We start from the raw sequence: 25434 nt of genomic DNA on the forward strand, positions 1-25434 counted from the left end.
GTAAGATGCAAACACCATGATTTTGGCTACTATTCAACATATAGAAAATGTTTACACTGTAGCATAGCGGGTTAAAGCCCTGGCCTGAAGCGCCGGCATCCCATATGGGCGCCAGTTCTAGTCCCGACTGCTCCTCTTTCGATCCAGTTCTCTACTATGGCCTGGGAAAGCAGTAGAAGATGGCCCAAGTCCTTGGGCCCCTACACCCATGTGGGAGACCCAGAAGAGGCTCCTGGCTCCTGGCTTCGGATCAGCGCAGCTCTGGCCGTTGCGGCCATCTGGGGAGTGAACCAGCGGATGGAAGACCTCTCTCTCTGTCTCTACCTCTCTCTGTAACTTTGTCTTTCAAATAAATAAAATAAATCTTTAAAAAAAAAAAAAACCACAGTGAGTCAGATTGATCATCACATGTATTCCAATATGGAACAGAACAACTTCCACAAGTCTTTGAAGTTGTGCAACCTTAGTTTAGGTATAATCAATGCCATAAAGTATGTCTTCAGATTTAAAGATTAGCTCAAGAAGGAGGAAATGGGAGTCATACACAGCATTAACATTTGTCTTCAAGTGTTTAAAACCTAAGACCGGTGTCTCAGTCCATCTGTGCTGCTATAACAGAATACTTGAGACTGGGTAAGAAACTAACTTTCTTATACTTTTGGAGACTGGGGCATCTGGTATCAGGCAGTGAGAGGTTAGGTTATCTGGTGGAGGCTATCTTCTCTGGAGGGGAGGGACTCTGGGTCCCTAGTCCTAGCAAAAGACTGAAAGAGCAGCTAGCCAAATGCTATATGATGCTGGCTTTGTAAGGGCTTTAATCCCATTAACAAGTGAGCAGCCCTCATGACCCATTCACCTTTTAAAGATGTCACCTATGAATATCGTAAAGTATCTTAACACTTAACACTATTTTAAACAACTGATTTTTGGAGGCAACACCTCAAGCCACAGTAACCAGCCAATCTCAAAAAGGAAAGTTGTCCACCAATCCATATACACACACTTTCACGTGTCTCTTTAACTTAATGGGAATTTTGTGTTTCGCAGATACCCTTGACCTATTAAAAAATGCTTAGTTGACTTCCCACTTTTCTGATCTGATGACATTGCATGTTCCACCTGTAGCTTTCCTTGAATGTACCATTCCATATCCTAACTCTAGTGTAGCTGGAGTCACCTGGGCTGCCTTTTCTTTGCATGTGTCCAACTCCTCATAAATGTAGATCCCCCTAGAACTAGATATTTGGACCAACATTCAAATACAGACTACTCTATTTTAAATTCTTATTTTATTTACTAACTGATTTAATTCTTATTTCTCTAGAGTATTATTAGATATTTTAGTTAAAATTAAAGTCAGCAACAGGAGTCACTGTGTACTTACACCCCATGTGGGATCTGTCCCTAATGTGTCATCTAAAGCCAAGTGAAGCTATGACTGGTACTGAAACAGTATTTTTATACTTTGCGTTTCTGTGTGGGCACAGACTGATGAGGTCTTTTCTAATTATATACTGAAGTGATCTTCTGTATATAAAGAGAATTGGAAATGAAAAAAAAAAAACAACCTGGTGTTAAAATGGAAATGGCATAGAAAATTAATTAATTTGAAAAAAAAATTATGTAGGATCTCTGTCTTTAATGTGCTGTACATTGCTATTTAATGCTATAATTAGTAATCCAATGGTAGTTTTTTCACTTGATGTTGCTATATGGGCAAAATGTTGAAATCTTTACCTAATATATACTAAACTGATCTTCTGTATACAAAGAGAATTGAAAATGAATCTTTACATGAATGGAAGGGGAAAGGGAGCGGGAAAGGGGAGGGTTGTGGGTGGGAGGGAAGCTATGGGAGGGGGGAAGCCATTGTAACCCATAAGCTATACTTTGGAAATTTATATTCATTAAATAAAAGTTTAATAAAAAAAAAACTCAAAAAAAAATTAAATATTAGATGACAACAGATGCTGGTGAGGATGTGGGGAAAAAAACAAACTAATCCACTGTTGCTGGGAATGCAAACTGGTAAAGCCACTATGGAAGACAGTTTGGAGATACCTCAGAAATCTGAATATAGCCCTACCATATGGCCCAGCCATCCCACTCAGAATTTACCCAGGGGGAATTAAATTGGCAAATTAAAAGAGCTATCTGTCCCTCAATGTTCATTGCAGCTCAATTCACAATAGCTAAGACATGGATCAACCTAAATGCCCATCAATAGAAGACTGGATAAAGAAATTATGGGATATGTACTCTGTGGAATACTACACAGTGGTAAAAAAAAAAAAATGAAATCCTGTCATTTGCACCAAAATGGAGGAATCTGGAAAACATGCTGAGTGAAATAAGCCATGCCCAAAGGTACCTCCCTGATCTGTAACAACTAACTGAACACCTAAAAGGAAACCTGTAGAAGTGAAACTGACACTATGAGAAACAATGACTTGATCAGCCTTTGTCCTGACTGTCGAGGAACAGCTTACTATTTTATTCTTTTTAATATTTTCTTTTTCTACTTAATACCATTGGTTCAACTCTTTACTTAACACATAATTATTCTTATGTGTTTAAATCCAATTGAAAATTGATCCCTATTAAAAATAAGTGTGGGAATAAGAGAGGGAGGAGATGTACAGTTCGGCACACGTTCCCTTGGACTTACCCCTAAGGGTAAAGTTAAAAACTTGCCATGGGACTCCAAATCTGATTAAGTTGGCAGGTACCAATGCCATCTTACTAGTTAAAGTGATCAGTTTAAGTTCCTAACTAATCATAAAGCTAGGATTAAGTGTTAAAGGGATCACATAAATAAGACCAAATGTCTGCTAATAATAATAGATAAAATTAAAAAGGAGAGAATGATCCAACACGGGAAGCAGGCCACACAACAGACTCATAGAATGACAAATGCCCTAAACAGCACTTTTGCCTCAGAATCAGCTCTTGAGTCATCCGGATCTGGCTAAAAAGCCCATGAGAGCATTTCAGGCATGAAAAGCCAAGACACTCTGGCAAAAAATGACCTACATGAAAGATCTCTATGAGTGAGATCCTGGTGGAAAGAAAGGGCCATCGAAGAAGGAGGTACCTTTCTCTGAAGGGAGGAGAGAACTTCCACTTTGATTATGACCTTGTCTAAATGTCAGAGTTTGTGGACTCAAGAGGCTTCCACAGCCTTGGCAGCTCACGACAAGAGCCTCGGGTGGTCACTGACGTCATAAATAAGAGTGTCATTGTTAAATCAACAACAGGCATCACTGTGCACTTGCTCCTCATGTAGGACGTCTGTCCTTAATGTGTTGTACTATGAGAATTAATGGTAAAACTAGTCTTCAAACAGTACTTTACACTTTATGTGTGTGGGTGCAAACTGTTGAAACCTTTACTTGGTATAGAGTTGATCTTCTGTATATAAATGTAATTAAAAATGAACCTTAATGAAGAATGGGATGGGAGAGGGAGTAGGAGATGGGATGGTTTGGGGGTGAGAGGGTGGTTATGGGGGGAAGAACCACTATAATCCAAAAGTTGTACTTTTGAAATTTATATTTATTAAATAGAGGCCGGCGCCGTGGCTTAACAGGCTAATCCTCCACCTTGCGGCGCCGGCACACCGGATTCTAGTCCCGGTTGGGGCGCCGGATTCTATCCCGGTTGCCCCTCTTCCAGGCCAGCTTTCTGCTATGGCCCGGGAAGGCAGTGGAGGATGGCCCAAGTGCTTGGGCCCTGCACCCGCATGGGAGACCAGGAGAAGCACCTGGCTCCTGGCTTCGGATCAGCGAGATGCACCGGCCGCAGCGGCCATTGGATGGTGAACCAACGGCAAAAAGGAAGACCTTTCTCTCTGTCTCTCTCTCTCACTATCCACTCTGCCTGTGGAAAAAAAATATATTTATTAAATAAAATCTTTCTATAAAAATTAAATGTTAGATGAGTAAGTTTAATAAATATAGAAATTCATTGAATACTAATAAATACTTAAATTCTTATTTCTCTATTTAAAATTCTCATCTTGACAAGTATTCAGAATTCAAGTCTCTATTCTAATAGCTTATTTTTGCATTTACTGGGAATTTACTGTGTGCCCCCAGAACAGTGATTATTCAGTGTAACACTGATATTCCTATTTTTATCTTGTAACAAATGCCCAGCACAGTGCTTGGCCAATAGGGTCTTAGGGCATTTTAATAAGTGAATGAATGAGATTGACATAGGAACTGCAGAGGTAGGAATGAAGCAGGAAGGAAATAATACAATTATAGTACAGGAATAGAACTGGAAATTCGGGAAAGTTCTCAACAAGAATCCTAGGATCTTCATATGGAATCCAGGAACCTTCACCTTTGATTATGTTCATAGATTTTATCATAAGTGCAAATAATGACTGCATTTGTCTGTGAAATACTGTTCCCAAATCAGAACCTTAAAAGAGTAACTGGAGCTTGGGTTTGGAAAGATCTGACACATACTTAGCAGCTAGAAATAACTGGTGAATCTCAGGACCTAAGATTTTCCTAACTGAATTGAAAGGCGCTTATAAAATAATGTGTCTTAGTCCAGGCTGCTATAACAAAGTACCATATCCTCGGTGGTTTATAAAAACAGAATGTGTTGCTCATAGCTCTGGAGGGGCAAGAGCAAGCTCAGGGTGCCAGCATTGTTGACCTCCAGTGAGAGCCATCTTCTGGGGTTGTAGACTGCCAACTTCTCATGGTACACTCACGTGGCAGAGAGCTAGACGGCTCTCTGGGCTTCCTTTTATAAGGACATTGATCCTGCTGATGAGGGCTTCGCCCTCATGACCTAATTACCTCCCTGAAGTTCCACCTTACACTGTCACATCGGCAGTTAGGATTTCAATAGAGGCATCTGTGGATGGGGGGCACAAACATTCGCCTGTGGCACTGTGCTTTTTCACACTGATGCATCAAGCAGTAAGAGAGAGCATCTTCTTTGTAGGACTTTAAGTCTCCCACACACTACTGGTTTGTGTTATTGCGAAGAATTCAGGCATCCAGAGGCATTCAATGTGTTTCCCATCTCATATTTGTAAATGCATCATGCTTTCTCACCACCTCTGTCACCGGGTAGCTGAGTCCTCCCGCCCAGTGGCACAGCCATAGCTGCCAAAGAGGTCAGCGGTGGACCTCTCCCAGGATGAGTGTGCACTGTGGGCAGGAGCAGGGATTTAGGAGAAACTGTGCTTCCACGGCCTACCCTGAGAGAGAAGAGCGTTTCCCACCCCCCCACCCCCTTTAACTTAAAATCTCTGTTGGGAAAGTCTGCACCACTGAGTGGAAGCCTGTTCATTGCCTAGTAGATGCACTATTGATGCGTTGCCAGATAACTTGAAGCATGGCCTGGGGTTACTAGGAATCATTAGGATCATCAGCACTTGAGGAAAGACGAAACCTTTGCCAAGTGGGAGCTCCGGCTGCCCTCTTTGCTTCTCAGAGTTCCCCAAAATGTTTCATGGGCACTTTCTAACAGGCTCATTGTTACTGTTGATTTTGCTTTTCATAAGACAGTGATACCTTAACTTCTGTGTTGCTGAAGCAGTTTTTTAATAGAAAACTTTTATTTAATAAACCTAAATTTCAAAAGTACAACTTTTGGATTATAGTGGTTCTTCCCCCCATAACCACCCTCTCACCCCCAAACCATCCCATCTCCTACTCCCTCTCCCATCCCATTCTTCATTAAGATTCATTTTTAATTACATTTATATACAGAAGATCAACTCTATACCAAGTAAAGGTTTCAACAGTTTGCATCCACACACACAAAGTGTAAAGTACTGTCTGAAGACTAGTTTTACCATTAATTCTCATAGTACAACACATTAAGGACAGACGTCCTACATGAGGAGCAAGTGCACAGTGATGCCTGTTGTTGATTTAACAATGACACTCTTATTTATGACGTCAATGATCACCCGAGGCTCTTGTCGTGAGCTGCCAAGGCTGTGGAAGCCTCTTGAGTCCACAAACTCTGACATTTAGACAAGGCCATAATCAAAGTGGAAGTTCTCTCCTCCCTTCAGAGAAAGGTACCTCCTTCTTTGATGGCCCCGTCTTGCTGGAACAGTTTTTTAAAAACATGTCGTTACTCATAGTTGATTTTTGAGTGATGCTTAATAATTCCCAAGCTTAGGCAAAGCACATATGGCCAAAGAAAGGCATGTTTAGCTGCAGATGGGCACCTTTTAGGCATAGGAAACTTTTCATGAGCTTGACCACGAATACATTCTCCTACCTGAACAAGGACAGGGAAGTAAGGAAATCCCAGTCTCTAAATGATGCAGGCAAATAAATGACTTAGCAAAGTCACATGGGAAAAAAAAATCAAATAGCAGGGCTGAAATAAGTATAACTTTTTCATTTTTCCTGATTAGACTTGCCATTATAAAAGACCCACTAGTGGTAAATGTTTGTTTTCTTTTGGCTGTGATAGAGGAAGCAGTAAAGAAGAGGACAGATTCCTGAAATAGGAGGAAAACAGCATTTGATGCCAGTTTCTGCATGCGGGGCCTCTGTGAACCCAGCATAATAGCCACAGGTTCATTTATTTATACTTTTTTTGCAGATCTTCTACAGGTTTGCAGTAGTCATACGTGCATACACATAGGGCACAGCTCATATCTATTTTTCATACATGTAGCATTTTAGGGGTTGCTCATGAAACTCAGTAACATTTCTCTTTCAGCTATAGTCTACAATAAACCAATTGACTGTTCTTTTCCACTTGGAGCTGAATGAAAATAAGCCAGCAGATGGCAACAGGGGGCGCATTTTCACAACAGAGACCAGGAATCACCAGATTCCACAGAGGAACCGGTGACCTACAGAAGGTTTCTGTCAGAAAGGACTATGATTAAGAACAGCATCACTTTTATCCTCTGGTTTCCACTTCAGTTCTCCTCATAGTTAGGAAGCAGTTTTGAAAAATGGAAGGAAGGCAAAGTAGCGTATTACTAGAATTTCCAGTGCCTCTATTCTGGAAGAAGATGTGTTGATATCTTTAAGATGCCCAAGCATTCAGTAGTTGAACTGTTGATGATGGTATGGTAATCTCTCTCTCCCCCCTCCCCTCCTCTCTCTCTCTGTCTCTACCCCCCTCCCAACAGTTTGTGGCTCACCCCAACTGCCAGCAGCAGCTTCTGACCATCTGGTATGAGAACCTGTCGGGCCTGCGGGAGCAGACCGTGGCCATCAAGTGTCTGGTTGTGCTGGTTGTAGCCTTGGGCCTCCCGTTCCTCGCCATCGGCTACTGGATCGCACCTTGCAGCAGGGTACCGGCTTTCCACACATGTTTGCTCTGAGTTTTCTGCAGCCTGTCCCTCTGGGATGAAAAAAGAAAGAGCTTTGTAGTCAAGGCTCTTATCAGTTTCACCCTGAATGTTAATTGACTCAGGAACACAGATTCTGCTTTCTAATGACTGGGTCAACTCATACAAGAGATGAAAAGGGATTTGCTACCAGTGGGATAGATCACATTTGCAGGCATAAAATGCTTAGGCTTGTAAGATAAAATCCCCATGGTAGACAGAGAGGAGGAAAAGCTGTTTGAATGAAGTGGCTTTTATGCCAGTTCCATTGACAGCTTAATAGGAGAATGTCAGCCAGGCTGGCCTATGGCAGGGAAGAGGAACAGATAGCCCTACTGCAGTGGTACCAAGAAATAGTTAAGCTGGAATTTAGGGGCAACTCATTTGAACCTGTCAGAAGCAATCTAAGGCTGAGTGTATTAAGTTGCATTTGAGAACAGTAGTATTATCCAAAGACCAAGAAAGGGCACTTCAGCTTCCTCCAGCCCTTTGTTCCTTTAGAAAGTTCTACAAAATGTAGAATTGGGGTTTGAGGGGTTTGGATATTTTATTTTACTTATTTAGTTTCTCTTGGATCATTTTGTTCTCAACCTTAATTCTCCTCTCAAGTTGGCAGTGTAATCAATTTCCTTGTGCCTAAGAGATCCCCCAAGCAAGATGTGGAAAAGAAGACAAGGCATGCTAACAGAATCTGTGTTGGGTTGATAAAGGGCACTGCCAGGGAGAAGGAGCTGTTCTGAGATCCCTTAATCCTGTTTTTATATTCCAGAATCCAGTTTTATTTAAATCAGGCTGTTTCAGGCAAAATGAGCCAAGGTCACCTACACATGACCCTGGAAATCAGTCAGCTCTCGGCTCGGCACCCCTTTCCCTTGCCCCCCACAGGGTCCTGCTCTGGAGGCACCATATATGTATGAGAATATTCATTCATCTTGCTTCGTTGTTGATTTGCCTGATGCAATTTAAGGCAGGGATTTCGTCATTTTGATCAAGTTTGATGACTTGACCAAGTTCTTTTGTTATGTATCACGGAAAACTACTTTAAAATTCTTCAAGTGTATAAACACCAAAGACTATAGAACTATAAATAATATGAAAGATCATGCAATAAAGCAAAGATCATATCCCACCCAAGCAGTTTTCCTTTCTGGAGGAAATACATTGAAAAGTTACAGCTCCTAAGTGTTTGTCTTTCAGGGCAGCTCAATCAGTTAAAACATTGCATCAGGTTCAAAGTAGGCATCTTTGGGTCCACTCCCTTTTTCATTTGTAAAAGTGCAGCTAACAGCGTGGTGATCTGTGCTGAGAGAAGAAGGGAAGCCTGGGCATTGGGCCATTTCTAGAGCTCATGTTTAAAGCTGCCGTACAGCGCCTGCCCTACTGTTGCATAAAAAACCCCAAACTAGTTGGAGGTGTTGCTCTAGAACCCCCAAACTTGGGTCTTGTTTGTTCAACGTACAGAAAGCCAATCACTGACATTGAGGTGCTAGAAATAAATAGGTATTTATTTGCAAAGCACAGAGCAAGGAGCTGTGAATTCCTGGGCTCCCTGAGGGGTTGGGGTAAAAGTTCTTATAGACTGAAATTGGGGTTGAGATGTGTATGTTCAGCTCATGTCCAAGTTCCTGGTTGCTCAGTGGTGCTTGCGACCTTTCTTTAGTCAGTCATGCCGTGTTCTTTAGGGAATTTTTATATGGCCAGATGGGCTTCAGTTGGGGGAGGGGGACACGGTTGGGGTTACATGTAAGTTCTAGTCCTGGATTTTCCTGCCTGGATCTGGAATTTCGCAACACAAACCCCTCTGGACGGTATTAGCCGACAATTTATCTACTGGAAAAGCAAATGACTTCTTGAGCCTGATGATTAGAACCTTGAAGGGCCAGTTGCACCACTCCCTCAATTCAGTGAATTCCTTTCAGTAAAGAATAGACAAGGACATCTTGTGCTAAGAGAGGCAGGGGAGAAGCTGAGTCCTGCCTCTACTTTCTAGGTGACTGGTCTCAGTACAGTGAATAGCAGCGTGATAAGACTTCTCCTCATGTCCCACTTGTGAGATAGGTGTGCTGCTCTCTTTTCATGTTACCTAAAGTTTTAAAAGAGCAACCTTTAGATAAAACCTAAGAAAGAGGCCCAGTGCTGTGGCTCACCTGGCTAATCCTCCGCCTGTGGCGGCGCTGGCATCCCATATGGGCACCGGGTTCTAGTCCCAGTTGCTCCTCTTCCAGTCCAGCTCTCTGCAGTGGCCTGGGAAGGCAGTGGAGGATGGCCCAAGTGCTTGGGTCCCTGTACCCGCATGGAAGTCCAGGAGGAGGCACCTGGCTCCTGGCTTTGGATCGGCACAGCGCGCCAGCCATAGCGGCCATTTGGGGGGTGAACCAACAGAGGGAGGACCTTTCTCTCTCTCTCTCTCTCACTGTCTGTAACTCTACCTGTCAAATAAATAAATAAATCTTTAAAAAAAAAAAAAAACTAAGAAAGAACTGTGGGCAGAGGACAGACCAGACCACCCCACATGCATCTTGTTTGCAGCTGTGTGACATTAGTGATGTGTACATAGGTTGTTACTTTTCTACGTATAATTGAAAAATGTGACATTTGTCTGTGTGTGTTCATGTTCTATCCAGAAATACTTGACATTCTTGAATCATTTGTTGACATCCAGTTAAGGTTCTGAACATACACTCACATGTTTGACATTATAATCTCTTAAATGTGAACTTTTGCACTTTTTAAGTTCACAGATGAATTCAAAAGCCAGGTCTGAGTGTGTAGAGAACTTGGTGGATAAATCTGCCAAGTATGCTTAATTCTTGGCCTGTAGAAGCCCTTGGGAGAGGAGAACTGGATTTTTATTTCAACTAGAACATGAAAATTTTAAGGATATTGTATCATGGGGATTTTTAAGGAATCACTTTAAAATAATTATAAACAGAACTTATACTACACTTGATCTTAGCCAAAAGGCCGAGAAGCGATATATAAACAGAACTTATAAGAAGTTTTGCATTATTTACATGATTTTCCCAACTCAGAGATGACTTTTGTTAGCCTACTTAAAGGTGTATTTTTCTTTTTTTTTTTTTTTTTTTTTTTTGACAGGCAGAGTGGACAGTGAGAGAGAGAGAGAGACAGAGAGAAAGGTCTTCCTTTGCCGTTGGTTCACCCTCCAATGGCCGCCGCAGCCAGCGCACTGCGGCTGGCGCATCACGCTGATCCAAAGCCAGAAGCCAGGTGCTTCTCCTGGTCTCCCATGTGGGTGCAAGGCCCAAGCACTTGGGCCATCCTCCACTGCCTTCCCCAGGCCATAGCAGAGAGCTGGCCTGGAAGAGGGGCAACTGGGACAGAATCCGGCGCCCTGACTGGGACTAGAACCCAGTGTGCTGGCGCCACAGGTGGAGGATTAGCCTATTGAGCCACAGCGCTGGCTAAAGGTTTTATTTATTGTGTATTTCTTATTATTGTAGTAGTAATAGATAAAATATTTATCTTGATTGTATTATTTTTTCCTTTTTATATTATACAAGACATGAGTGAGTTTTTTTGTTGTTTTTTTGTTTTGTTTTGTTTTGTTTTGTTTTGATAGGCAGAGTTAGACAGCGAGAGAGAGGCAGAGTGAAAGGTCTTCCTTCTGTTGGTTCACCCCCTAAATGGCTATGACCAGCACGCTGCACCAATCTGAAGCCAGGAGCCAGGTGCTTCCTCCTGGTCTCCCACGCAAGTGCAGGGCCCAAGCACTTGGGCCATCCTCCACTGCCTTCCCAGGCCACAGCAGAGAGCTAGACTGGAAGAGGAGCAACCGGGACAAAATCTGGCACCCCAACTTGGACTAGAACCCAGAGTGCCAGCACCACAGCTGGAGGATTAGCCTCGTGAGCAGCGTTGCCGGCCCATGATTTGATTTTTTTAATATTTAGAAATGAAAACTAGGGACCGGGCTGGCTCTGTGGTGTTGTGGGTGGGGCCACTGTCTTCGGCATCATCATCCCATACGGGCACTGGTTCAAGTCCCGGCTTCTCCACTTCCAATCCAGCTCTCTGCTATGGCCTAGGAAATTAGTAGAAGATGGTCCAAGTCCTTGGGTCCCTGCACCTGCATGGGAGACCTGGAGGAAGCTCCTGGCTCCTGGCTCTTGGCTTCGGATCAGCACAGCTCTGGCCATTGCAGCCATCTGGGGAGTGAACCAGCGAATGAAAGACCTCCGTCATCTCTGCCTCTGCCTCTCTGTAACTCTGCCTTTCAAATAAATGAATAAGTCTTAAAAAAAAAAAAAGGAAAAAGAAAACTAGGGACCAGTGTTGTGGTATAGCGGGTAAAGCCAGCATCCCATATGGGTGCCTAGTCCCAACTGTTCCACTTCTGATCCAGCTCCCTGCTAATGCACCTGGGAAAGCAGCAGAAGATGGCCCAAGTCCTTGGGTCCCTGCAGTCACATAGGGGACCCAAAAGAAGCTCCTGGTTTCTGGCTTCGAATTGACCCAGCTTCAGCCATTGCAGCCATTTGGAGAATGAACCAGTGGATCGAAGATACCTCTCTTTCTCTAACTCTGCCTTTCAAATAAATAAAGCGTTTTTAAAAAATGAAAACTAAAGTCTACTTCTATGGTAAAATTACCATCATAGAAGTATAATTACTTCTATGGTAATTACTTCTATTTTACCATAAAAGTAATATGATGGTCATTTATTTTTTAACTTTTAAGGAGCTTTTAATGTTTATAATTTTAAAACTCATTGTAACATTTAAATTACAAAACAATAATGAAATATTAATTTTCCTGGACCTTGAAAACATTGATTTTGTGTAGTTTTTCGTATCGAGCAAGAATCATGGGCTGGTGCTGTGGCACAGCGGGTTAGAGACCCAGCCTGTGGTGCCAGCATCCTATATGGATGCTGATTCGAGTCCTGGCTGCTCCACTTCTGATCCAGCCCCCTGCTAGTGTGCCTGGGAAGGCGGCAGAGGATAGTCTGGGTTCTTGGCCGCTACATCCACCTGGGAGACCTAGAAGAAGCTCCTGGCTCCTGGCTTCAGATTGGCTCAGCTCTGGCTGTTGCAGCCATTTGGGGAGTGAACCAGTGGTGGATGACTTCTCTGTCTCTGTTTCTACCTCTCTCTGTAACTCTCTTTCAAATAAATAAAATAAATCTTTAAAAAAAAAAAAAAGAATCAGTATATATCCTTCCAGAATTGTACTGTGAATGCAGTAAACCCCAAAGCAAAATGGATGTTTAGAAACAATTAATTTTGAAAACGTACTAAGTTATTTTTAATGACAGTTTACCCCCTAAAAAACTAGTTTTCGCAATCTACAGCTCTTCAGAAACAGAAGTAGAATTTGGAAAGTGTTCTCATTTCATCTACTTAATGTATTTATTTTTTATTGCTTCCATCTTATTTAAGATAGATGGACATAGAGAGATCATCCAGGCAGTGGCTCACTCCACAAAGGCCTGCAATAGCCAGGACCAGCCTAGGCAGAAGTGAGGAACCAGAACTCAGTCTAGGTCTCCCATGTGGGTGACAAGGACCCAGACACTTGGGCTGTCACCTGCTGCCTCCCAGGATGCACAGTAGCAGGAAGTTGGATCCGAAATAGAGCCAGGACTCCAATCCAAGCACTCTGATATGGGGTGGGGCTATCCCAAGCAGCATCTTCACCACTGTGCCAATTACCCACTCATAGTTAGTATTAGGAGTGTTATTGTTATTTTAACCCTTATCATAATGGTCATAAATAGAAGACAGATTCCTGAAAGCAGAATTTGCCTCTTTCTTTCTTTGTCTCATTCCAGCTGGGGAAAATTCTGCGAAGCCCTTTTATGAAGTTTGTGGCACATGCTGCTTCTTTCATCATCTTCCTGGGCCTGCTTGTGTTCAATGCCTCAGACAGGTTTGAAGGCATCACCACGCTGCCAAATATCACCGTCATTGACTACCCCAAACAGATCTTCAGGGTGAAAACCACCCAGTTCACATGGACTGAAATGCTCATTATGGTCTGGGTTCTTGGTAAGCTCACTCTTCTAAGTGACCAGAAATAGTTATATAAATGATCATATTGTCTGTGAAAAGTATTGTTACACCTTATACGGGGGCAACATCACTACTGGAAGATATGACCAAATTGATTTTGTTTCAGTAAGCAAAGCAAATAATTTGATAGCTAGATAATGCTAAATGGAATATCTTAACACTAAATACAACTTTTATAAGTAACACAAACCTAAATTTCAGTGACTGAACAAAATGCAAGTTTTTAAATGTGACTTACTTTGATGATCAATGATTTAATTGAAATACTTGTGAAATAACCTAGTGGCTGTTAACTGGTACGTGAAGAACTCTTTTTTTTTTTTTTTTTTCGACAGACAGAGTGGATAGTGAGAGAGACAGAGAGAAAGGTCTTCCTTTTTGCCGTTGGTTCACCCTCCAATGGCCACTGCGGCCGGCGCACCACGCTGATCCGAAGCCAGGAGCCAGGTGCTTCTCCTGGTCTCCCATGCGGGTGCAGGGCCCAAGAACTTGGGCTATCCTCCACTGCCTTCCCGGGCCATAGCAGAGAGCTGGCTTGGAAGAGGGGCAACTGGGATAGAATCCGGCACCCCAACCTGGACTAGAACCCGGTGTGCTGGCGCCGCAAGGCAGAGGATTAGCCTGTTAAGCCATGGCGCCGGCTCTTATCTTGCTTTGTTTTCAGAGATTTTTGGAGAGGTGTTTTTTTTTTTTTTTTTGTGGAGGGTGGGGGGAGGTTCCAGAGTTCCATTTCCATGATACTTCACCTCACAATAACCTCTCTTGAATAGCTGTGTTAAAGTAAGCATTTTAAGTCAATGTGAGAAAAACAAAATTTATTTTTTGCTGCATCCTCATAAGTGGAAGTGGAACTCGTTTGTCTTTTGGTTATTAATCCAATATCATTTTCTGATTGTTTCATCCAGTATGTTTCCTGGCCTGTGTTCATTTCTGCTATCTATGCATAGCTCTCCTCTTCTTTTACTCCTGTGGTCTCAACCTAGGTGAAGCAATTATATTACAAATTTTATTTTAGACCATTTCTTTAAAAAAAATTCCACCATATAGGCAGGACAGTTTGTTAAACTGGATTATTTTTTCCTCTTTTTCCAGAATTGCATTTCCTTTTTTTTCCATTTTTCTTCAGACCTCTGGAAGGTACTGAGGTTCTCATCCCAAGGAGCAACCAAGGAATGCAGACACTTTTTTTAAAAAAGATTTATTTATTGTTATTTGAGAGGCGAGTTACAGACAGGGAGAGTGAGAGACTCAGAGAAAGAGAGAGAGAGAGGGAGAGAGAGAGAGAGATAGTCCATCCACTGGTTCACTCCCCAAATGGCTGCAATAGCCAGAGCTGGGCGAATCCAAAGCAGAGAGCCAGGAGCTTCCTCCAGGTCTCCTATGCAGATGCAAGGGCCCAAGCACTTGAGCCATTTTCCACTGCTTTCCCAGGCTATTAGCAGAGAACTGGATTGGAAGTGGAGCAGCTGGGACTTGAATGGGCTCCCGTATGGGATGCCGGTGCCACAGTGGAGGCTTAGCCTACCACATCACAGAGCTGGCCCCCAGAATGGCATTTGCTGTTTCTAGTTTCTTCTTAATGCTCCAGAACCTCCTAGTTAAAGGTTTCCTCTTTCCCAAATGATGTGCCTCACCTCCCCACAGGAAGCGGAAATGAGGAGAGAGGGCAGCAAATGATGGGAGTGCTCCCGGATGAGTGGGAAACAGTCCTTACTATACAGTCAGGGTGTCACTTGACAGCTTGTTTCTCTAAGAATTACCAGCGTCTGATAATTAACCTTTGTGATTTTGGGAGGACACCTAATCTCCTCTGCTCTGAAAGTCTTATGGGGAAAAAAATCCTTTGACCTGAAGAGCCTTCCTTGCTTATTTCCTTCTTTCTCTCCTGTCCCCAACACACCTCACCCCCTGCACCCCAATGAATGAGGTTTCTAGTTCCCTAAGTGGGTTTCTCCTAATTTTAATTTAGTGGGGGAATCATTCCCCCGGTGGGAGCTTCTTCCATTTCTCCTCTTTCTCTCTATCTTCTTATTGTCCTCCTTGTCTCTCTCTTTTTACCCTGTTGTCTTCCATTTAACTGCCCATGCCTCCATGACCCCACAGTCAGCCAGTGTCTAGTACAACCCTGTGGGGCATTTCATAGACGTGTGCTGATAGTGGGCTACGTAGAAGCGTCTCAGTCCGGCTGTGAGGTCTCACCGGCACCCTCGGTGTGTGTCGCAACAGGGATGATGTGGTCTGAGTGCAAAGAGCTGTGGCTGGAAGGACCGAGGGAGTACATTTTGCAGTTGTGGAATGTGCTCGACTTTGGGATGCTCTCCATCTTCATTGCTGCATTCACGGCCAGGTTTCTAGCTTTCCTTCAGGCGACAAAAGCACAGCAGTATGTGGACAGCTACGTCCAGGAGAGCGACCTCAGTGAAGTTACCCTCCCGCCAGAGATACAGTATTTCACCTATGGTAAGTTGCTGGCTGCAGGGTTTGCTTATGTTTCTGGAAGGGTCTTGGAGCCATGGTTTTGGAGGAAATGCAGTTAAGATCAATGTAGTCTCTCCCTACTGCAGAGGATAGGATCCAAGACCGCCAGCGGATGCCTGAAACTGTGGATGGTACCAAACTGAATGTACTATGTTGTTTCCTAGGCATACACACCTATGATGAAGTTTAATGTTTAAATTAGGTATAGTAAGACATTAACACCCAACAAAACACCACAATGACATGCTGGACATCAAACTCCATTATGGCCTAATAAAATACTTTATGGTTGAAAAAAAAAAGACATTAACAATCCTAACCAATAATAAATTAAGTATAACAGTGTACAGCAATAAAAGTGCCAGCATCACTACTATTTTTTTTTTTTGAGAGGCAGAGTGGACAGTGAGAGAGAGAGAGAGACAGAGAGAAAGGTCTTCCTTTTTCCGTTGGTTCACCCCACAATGGCCACTGCAGCCGGCGTTTTGCGGCCAGCACACCACACTGATCCAAAGCCAGGAGCCAGGTGCTTCCCCTGGTCTCCCATTCAGGTGCAGGGCCCAAGCACTTGGGCCATCCTCCACTGCACAATTTGAAAGGTAGAGTTACAGAGCAAAAGAGGAAGAGACAGAGATGAAGAGAGATATCTTCCACCCATTGGTCCACTTCCAAAATGACTACAGTGGCCAGGGTTGGGCCAGGACAAAAGCCAGAAGCCAGGAGCTTCATCCAGGTCTCTCACATGGGTTCAAGGGCCCAAGCACTGAGGCCATCTTCTGCTGCTTTCCCAAGCACATTAACAGGGAGCTGGATCAAAAGTGGAGCATCGGGGCCAGAGCTGTGGCGCAGGGAGTTAACACCCTGGCCTGAAGCACCGGCATCCCATATGGGTGCCAGTTCTAGTCCTGGCTGCTCCTCTTCCGATCCAGCTCTCTGCTATGGCTTGGGAGGGCAGTAGAGGATGGCCCAAGTCCTTGGGCTCCTGCACCCACGTGGGAAACCTGGAAGAAGCTCCTGGCTCTTGGCTTCGGATCAGCGCAGCTCTGGCCATTGCAGCCAACTGGGGAGTGAACCATCGGATGGAGGACCTCTCTCTCTCTCTGCCTCTCTGTGTAACTGACTTTCAAATAAATAAATCTTAAAAAAAAAAAAAAGTGGAGCAGCTAGGACTCAAGCCAGTGCCCATATGGGATGCCGACATTGCAGGCAGTGCCTTAACTGAGTGTATAACTATGTCAGCCCTAGCATCACTGCTCTTGTGCTTTGGAGCCATTATTAAATAAAATAAGGGTTACTTGAACACAGGCACTGTGATACTGCAGCATTGTTCTGATAACCAAGATACCAAGTAACTAACAGGAGGGTAGCATATACAGACAGTGTGGTTATACTGGAGAAAGGTATGATTCACACCCCAGGAAGGATGGAGTTCTAAGGCATGAGATTTCATCACACAACCCAGAACAGCACATAGTTTAAAACGTAGGAATTGTTTACTTCTGGAATTTTCCATTTAATATTTTCAGATCATGGCTGACTGTGGAAAGTGTACCTGCAGGTAAGGTGGAATTGTTGTGTGTTTAGTGTGAAAGTGGTGTTGAATGTTTATGAACAGTAGATAGAGAATGAGCTTCAGCACTTTACCAAACTGGTTCATATCTAAACTATGATATGTGTCTTTTTTCAAGGTAATTTGCTTCTGTGTGCCTTAGTTTTTATGTCTATAAAAAGACAGTGCAAATTTGGAGAAAATTATCTTTAAGACTAACAACATAATTACTCTTAGGGCAGGAGACTGTCTTAATTAGGGAGAAAAAAATAGCTTGATAAACTGCTTAATGTGAAGGTGAGTCCCTAAGAGTGAGCGTTTGAAGAGAAAAGATAATGAAGGTCCTAACCTGCTCTGCAGGCTAAGTGAACATTAATTCTGTGGAGACAGAAAGCAGGCACTAAAGTGACCTTGAGAATGTGAGCTTTAGAGAACCGAAGTGCTGGGGAGAATGTTGTGCTTTTCACATGGCATGGAATGAGGTTCATACCAAACTCTTGTAGATCATGAAGGGCAGGGAGACATGGCTGACATCAGTGTGAGTGGAGGCAGTGTGCCCAGAACAAACCAGTGTTAAGTATTATCAACCTCCCTTTCCTTGAGGACAAATTGAGAACTTGCAATTAGAAATTTTCACATAGTTGTAAAATCTTAAATCTGGAAAAGACATCAGAAATTATTCTCTAAGCCTTATTTTATAGGTTAGAATACTAAGGCGCAGAGTTGAAAGGTGTCTGGTTGTGAAGAATCCCTGTAATTGTAATTAGGGCTTATGATGAGTACACACGGCATGCTGACATTCTAGAAGGCTTGGCTTCCACTCCAAAATATAAGATGTAAGTTTTGTACATTCTGAAATTTAAGAACATTACCTCTTCTTGTCAGCAAGCAAAGGTTTGTATATACCAGGAGATTCATCTGAATGAGAAATGATCAGCATTTGCAATGAAAAAGTTAGCTTAGGTTGTGATATATCTCTTAGATTGTGATATATATGTAGAGTGATATATTATATAAATTTAAATTTATTCATATGCACTGAGTGACTGTTTTCTAGTGGGGAATATATGAGTTCAGGCGTCCCTGCTTCCTAGATGTGAAGCTTGGATCAAATTTTAACTTTCCCAAGTCTTGGATTCAACATCTCCAAAAAGACGATAACAACACAGACTCCATAGTGTCATTGGAAGTAGTGTCCGACACATCTTAGACATGCAGTAAATGTTCATTTTTGTGTTGTTGCAAAAATCTATAATACATCCGTTCTTTCAGGAATGAACAGTTTGTTCAAAGTTAACCACCTACCATTTCACTGGTCTGCCAGCGAAATGGGTCTGCTGCACACTTCGTAAGTGACCTTAAAAAGGTTGCTAGGGTTGCTTGTTCAGAATTAATGTCCAAAATTTTTATAGTGAAGTGGCATTTTCCATCTTCCAGGAACAAGTTTTGTTACTCAGATATCACATGGTCGGCACTGCTGTGATCAGTTACATTTTCACTCCTCATCATTTGACATTTTACTTGCATAAACTATTTGATGAACGGATTTCCCTACACGATGTGTAAGAGAAGTTCTACTGCAGCTGTGCCTGTAGGACGACAAAATAACTGGTGGATAAATCTAATAAGTGAGAGAATAAATCAGTCCATCAGCTCTTTGTCATCCTGGGTATGGCCTGTGTTTAATGAAGTGTTTTAACCTCTATCTTATCTTTTGTATTTTATTCTGTTTCTGCTCAACATGGAGTCAGCTTAGTACCTCTGAAACAGGGTTTCCTTCATTGAGAGTAATACAAGATTTACGTTTCTGGTTAAACATGAAAAATAATGTTTGGACAGTCCATTAAGTCTAGAGTAATGTCGATTGATAATAACCAGCTACCTACAAGACAGATCCTATTTAAGCTATTTACTTTGCATAGTTGGCAATGAATAGAAGGTTCCATTTTTAATCTTTTTCTCTTTTTTTCTAGCTAGAGATAAATGGCTCCCTTCTGACCCTCAGATCATTTCTGAAGGCCTTTATGCCATAGCTGTTGTGCTCAGCTTCTCTCGGATCGCATACATCCTCCCTGCAAATGAGAGCTTTGGCCCCTTACAGATCTCTCTCGGAAGGACTGTAAAGGACATATTCAAGTTCATGGTCCTCTTTATTATGGTGTTTCTGGCTTTTATGATTGGCATGTTCATACTTTATTCTTACTACCTGGGGGCTAAAGTAAATCCTGCTTTTACCACGTAAGTAAAATATCTTATTAAAAAGCTGTGATGAAGAGAAATTCTAATAAGTTTAGATGAAAAATGTCAATGATTGTAATATAGATTTTTTAAGAGCAGACAGAACTCACTAGAAACAGTGCTTATGTGTGACTGTGACTATGTTACCCTGAAGGCCCATCTCATTCTGCTTAGAGTTTGCCCTCAAAGTGAATCAGAATTTGGAAAAATCAGATCAGACTGGCTACTTTAAGAGAATGAGAATACAGATTTCTAAATCTTACCGTGTATATTACATTAAATTCAGTTTCATCTTTTGTAACCAGTACTACTCTTTCTAAAAGGAAGCATCAGCTTTTATTTCCAGGTATTCACTCACCAGCACAGGATGCAGAACACAGTACTGCGTATAGTTAAATGTTCCGCAGTCCCCTAGAAAGGTGATAACATTTCCTCCATCTGGTCATGGTGGTTTCTGCACTGAAGGCTCACCTCCTCCACAAAGTCTTCTCCAGTTAGACTCCCTACATGGTTGTCCCTTCCCGGGTCCTCAGCCTGCAGACTGAGAGGTCCTTCCTCACCCAGTGATGTTTGGTTGTGCTGACAACGGGGCCCTCCCTCAGTCCTTCCAGGTGTGGGTGTTGTAAAGCATCCCTTGGTTACTCTCCCCTTGTCCCCTGTCATGCCACAACTGGAAACAAGTGACACATTCAATAAGACTCAAGCAGCTTATCAAGCCTTGGCTGGCACCTAAATTGTTCTGAAGTGAATTTTTTAAATACTTAATATAGAACAAGTCTTAGAAGTAAAAGAGACCTGAAACTCTCTTTATTGTTGCAAAAAAAAAAAATCTGTTTGAACCCAGGTGGAAAAAGACAGATCCTGTACACTATGCCACCCCTGCCCTTGCTCCTTTAACTCTGTAACTCGTGTTAACCATTATGGTTTCTTCACCATTTTAACTGGGGATGTGGCAACCTGACGTAGTAGAAAGAAAGAACATAGGTCCGGAAATTAAGCAAACCTGGATTTGAATTCAGTCTGCACAGTTTTCCAGTTCAGGCCTTTGGTTAAGTTACTGAACATTTCTCCGTGTCGGTTTCCTTATTTTTAAAATAAGCACAACAAGGTTTAAATAAGGTCATTGTGAGGATTACGTAAGGCAAGTTATATAAAGCCTTGGGCCCACAGTGGGGCTCAGAACTGCCCGTGTCTTTCTGTTCTCACTATCCCCTTCCCTACATAGCCACGCCACGTAGGTGTGAACAGAGGTTAGGGGCGGGAAGATCTGTAGACGAACAAGGGGAAGGAGAGAAGAAGTTTTGTGACAGGGTTAAATAAGTGACAGGAACCAGGAGGTTGTAGTGTTTCATAGTCTTCCATCAGCACCTATGCTGCGAGTATTACATCATACAATTAGATGTTCCACAATAGTAATGACAGGAATGGAAACTTTTCTATTCAGTTCTCTTCTCCCGGGGCCTGGCAATATTTCTGGAACATACCAGATACTCCGTAACTATGCGTTGAGTGGATGAATGAATAAGTAAACTAGCACTTAAACCAGTCAATCCAGAGAATTTGGTTGCTTGGAATCTATGACGAGAAGTCAACAGCAGTCTTTTCCACGCACCGTTTTCTAGATAAAGGAGTTATTTTTGAACCCTTCATAAAATGCTACGTGTATAACTGTTTAGTTTAGGGACTATTCAGTCAGGCACAGATCAGTGATGACAACTCAGTTATATGCAAAATTTAGTAAATACGTGGTGTCAAAAATTATTTAAGGGGCAAAAGTCTGGTGAGGGCCAAGTGCTTGATTATTAAGGTGGAGCAGTAAGTAGACTACATAAATTAAGGGGAAACAATAGAAATCTTCCATTCTGTTGTCTGCTCTTCAGTACCAGTTAAGCTCAGCGTTATTTTAAGCAGATAACATAATTGACCCTCAGTGTCTGTATTCACATTCAGCCAACTGTGGATCAAAAATATTGGGTAAAAAAAAATTGCATCTGTATTGGGTATGTATCAACTTTTTTCTTGTCATTATTCCCCCAAAAATAATAATGTATTAAGTATTATAAGTAACCTGGAGATGACTCAAAGTATGCAAGAGGATGTGCATACAAAGTATGCACATTTTGTGCTATGTTACGCAAGGGACTTGAGCACTGTGTATTTTGGTATCTGTGGGAGTCTTAGAAGTCCAGGGTCAGCCAGGGGTAACTGACCAAGGGATGACTATCTATTCTTGTGACCAAAAATTCCAGTAGAGAGGTAGCTACAGCACAGAGCCTGTGCCCCTCCCCACACATGGTCCCCAGTCTCTTAGTTCTCATCTGTCCCCAGAGAAAATGGCTTTTTTTGTGTACTCTCAGGGGCATTATTTTTACATAAACAGAATGTAAGGATTTGTGTACCCCTTTTTTATTGAAGTGGTAGAATATTTCATTCATACTATATCTTATATTTTTACTTAATATTGTATTTCATTTTATAAAAACTCCTAAAGATAGGTCTGTTTCATCCACACCCCCTGCCCCCGCCCTCAGTGGTCGCATAGCATCCCATAGTATGGATGTACCTCCTACTGATGGCTCTCTACATTGTTTTCATTCTATATACAAATGATTTCACTGCAACTGGTGCTACAAGAAATATGTACTACAAGAAATACATACTTCTGGCCGGCGCCGTGGCTTAACAGGTTAATCCTCCACCTTGCGGCGCCGGCACACCGGGTTCTAGTCCCGGTCGGGGCGCCGGATTCTATCCCGGTGCCCCTCTTCCAGGCCAGCTCTCTGCTATGGCCCGGGAAGGCAGTGGAGGATGGCCCAAGTGCTTGGGCCCTGCACCCCATGGGAGACCAGGAGAAGCACCTGGCTCCTGGCTTCGGATCAGCGTGGTGCGCCGGCCGCAGCGGCCATTGGAGGGTGAACCAACGGCAAAAAGGAAGACCTTTCTCTCTGTCTCTCTCTCTCACTATCCACTCTGCCTGTCAAAAAAAAAAAAAAAAATACATACTTCTTTAAAGTGAATATATAAATTTTATTCCAACCCTAATCTACTCCAGAGAGCCAGATTTCAGTTTGTAAGCCACCTACAAAAATCAAACCACATACTTGCATCTTAGATGAAAGGAATGAATATTGTAACATGGCTTCAGCTTTCTCCTGCGGAGTTCAGAGAATTTTCACTTGATGATAACATCAGAAAAGCTGGGCATTGGTCCCATTTCATCACCAGTTCCTGAAAACCTGGGAGAATTAACTTCTGTTAAATATCATAACAAGATAATTCTACCTTTAGAATTTACTGTGATGGCATTTTATATCTGTATAATATCAGATTCTAACTTGCTTTTACTTGTGACTTTTTAATGACTTACTGTGTACCTTATTTTTTCAACAGTGTGGAAGAAAGTTTTAAGACGTTGTTTTGGTCAATATTTGGGTTGTCTGAAGTGACTTCTGTTGTGCTCAAATACGATCACAAATTCATAGAGAATATCGGATATGTTCTTTATGGAATATACAATGTAACTATGGTGGTTGTTTTACTCAACATGCTAATTGCTATGATTAATAGCTCCTATCAAGAAATTGAGGTAAGCCTGTCTCCTTGACACCCCATTCTGATCGCATGCTGTGTCTGCCTCGGTGCCCCATGGCAGAGCTCTGGCCCACATAACAAATGGGCTCCACTCCAAGCAGACAGCTTGGACCCTGCCCGTGTTTTCCACCTGCAGCAGTCATGCACTTGCCAGTGTCTTCTAGCAGCATAGCAGAGGTCTCATGAATTTACCACCACTCTGCCTTCCTTCAGGCTGTGTTCAGAAGTTTTGAACTTATTAGCTAGAATAAGTATTGGCCACTGGGAAATTATTCTCTTCTAGGTTAGCACCCACCATTCTTCCCGGTGAAAGAATCTCTAGATACCTGGCACACACTGAGAATGTTCTTTAACAAGTCAGAATTTTTAGTGTTCTAGAAATCACTTTACTTTTGGTTTTGGTTTTGTGGGCTTAGTTTGATGCTATTCTTCATCATTGTGTATATATTTTATCTCCTCCAGTTTAGTGTGCAATGCCTTCTTAGTGCATTGCTGTTTGTTAACTCCATCCAATCTGTATGAGTGTTTTAGAAACTCAGTGCTCTCAAAGCACAAGTTAGTTCCTCCACGCATGAGAACTCCGGTACTCTGAAGGCTGCTAGGGGTGGTAATGGCAGTCTGGGCTGTGTGACCTGAGTGAGCCAGCTTCTTCCACTTGGAGACCACCCCCCCAAATTTCTCCTATTGTTTTTTTTTTTTTTTTTTTTGACAGGCAGAGTGGACAGTGAGAGAGAGAGACAGAGAGAAAGGTCTTCCTTTTGCCGTTGGTTCACCCTCCAATGGCCGCCGCGGTTGGCGCGCTGCGGCTGGCGCAACGCGCTGATCCGATGGCAGGAGCCAGGGGCTTATCCTGGTCTCCCATGGGGTGCAGGACCCAAGCACTTGGGCCATCCTCCACTGCACTCCCTGGCCACAGCAGAGAGCTGGCCTAGAAGAGGGGCAACCGGGACAGAATCCGGTGTCCCGACCGGGACTAGAACCCGGTGTGCCGGCGCCACAAGGCGGAGGATTAATGCCCATAACCACACAGCTACACTAAGAATGGAAGGAGATATGGGACAGCTCCAGGCTACCGAGGGATTCATGTGACAATTTGAAGATACATGGCAGACACATAAACTTCAAAAAGCCATTCATCTTTCTTTCCTTTGCCCTTGATGTGCCCTACACTGTATCTGCAACCTGACTGGGATGGGTCCTGGGAGGAGAGAGGGTGGGTGGAGTGTGCAACCTGATTTGGATGGGTCCTGGGAGGAGGGAGGGTGGGTGGAGTGTGCAGCCTGACTGGGATGGGTCCTGGGAGGAGGGAGGGTGGGTGGAGTGTGGAACCATAACTGAATACACAGAATTGTCAGAGTTGGGGATGAGTGGGGAATAAACCTCTCCATCCTTTCTTGGCCATGAATTTTTCTTGTCTTTTTGCTTTGTTTTTGGATGGGGGACAGGAAAATCTGGTCAAATTTCAGTGGGTACAGAATCACCTATTTCAAAAACAAATTTAGATATATTGTAATAATGTATGTTATAAGTTACTGGAAAATTTAATTTTTAATTTAAAATAGTTACATCTTTTCTCTTTTTGTGATTTAGGATGACAGTGACGTAGAATGGAAGTTTGCCCGTTCAAAACTTTGGTTGTCTTATTTTGATGATGGGAAAACATTACCTCCACCTTTCAGTCTAGTTCCTAGTCCAAAATCATTTGTTTATTTCATCATGCGAATCATTAACTTTTCTAAATGCAGAAGGAGAAGGCTACAGAAGGATCTAGAAATGGGAATCGGTAACTCCAAATCCAGGGTAGGTATCAGAAACTTACCAAGACGTCAAAATAGATATTTTATCTCTTTCTCCTTGTTTTTAGATTTTGTTCAATAATTTTTATGTGTGAACCTAGAAGATGCTGAAAGTAACCATCCATTCATAGACTAATACTTGATAACTGCATAATGTTTCAAGAAGTCACTTAGTCTATGCCCAGCTCCTGGTCAGAACTTCTTGTAAAGTACCTGGTTGAAAAAAAAAAAAAACTCTTTTAACGTGTTAAAAGTAAACAAAAAATTATCATTAGTAAACACTTCATCTTTGTGTGTTCCATGCTTCTCAACTGTTATTCTGAGGTTAAATTGCTTTAACCTTAGATTTCCTCTTGGTATATGTGTCCACCACCACCATGTTCCTTTTTTTTTTTTTTTTTTTAGAGCTCCTTT

At 42.6% G+C, this 25434-nt stretch overlaps 1 protein-coding gene and 1 pseudogene across 5 annotated transcripts in view; one reads left to right on the forward strand and one right to left on the reverse strand.

Annotated features, from left to right (window-relative positions):
• Positions 1 to 25434, forward strand: part of TRPC3 (transient receptor potential cation channel subfamily C member 3) — a 90468-nt gene that overhangs the window by 40603 nt on the left and 24431 nt on the right. For 3 of the 5 annotated variants that reach the window (XM_062199095.1, XM_062199096.1, XM_062199098.1), the window contains 6 exons: positions 7133 to 7297; positions 13128 to 13344; positions 15595 to 15828; positions 19369 to 19633; positions 23024 to 23219; positions 24815 to 25024. In XM_062199095.1, coding sequence (XP_062055079.1) covers positions 7133 to 7297; positions 13128 to 13344; positions 15595 to 15828; positions 19369 to 19633; positions 23024 to 23219; positions 24815 to 25024 — 1287 coding nt within the window. The remainder of the gene's footprint in view (positions 1 to 7132; positions 7298 to 13127; positions 13345 to 15594; positions 15829 to 19368; positions 19634 to 23023; positions 23220 to 24814; positions 25025 to 25434) is intronic. The other 2 variants (XM_062199097.1, XM_062199099.1) reach the window with 1 other exon arrangement.
• On the reverse strand, positions 10209 to 10309 carry LOC133766159 (U2 spliceosomal RNA; annotated as a pseudogene).

This window comes from Lepus europaeus, chromosome 8 (genome assembly GCF_033115175.1).
Source record: "Lepus europaeus isolate LE1 chromosome 8, mLepTim1.pri, whole genome shotgun sequence".
Taxonomy (NCBI): Eukaryota; Metazoa; Chordata; class Mammalia; order Lagomorpha; family Leporidae; genus Lepus; species Lepus europaeus.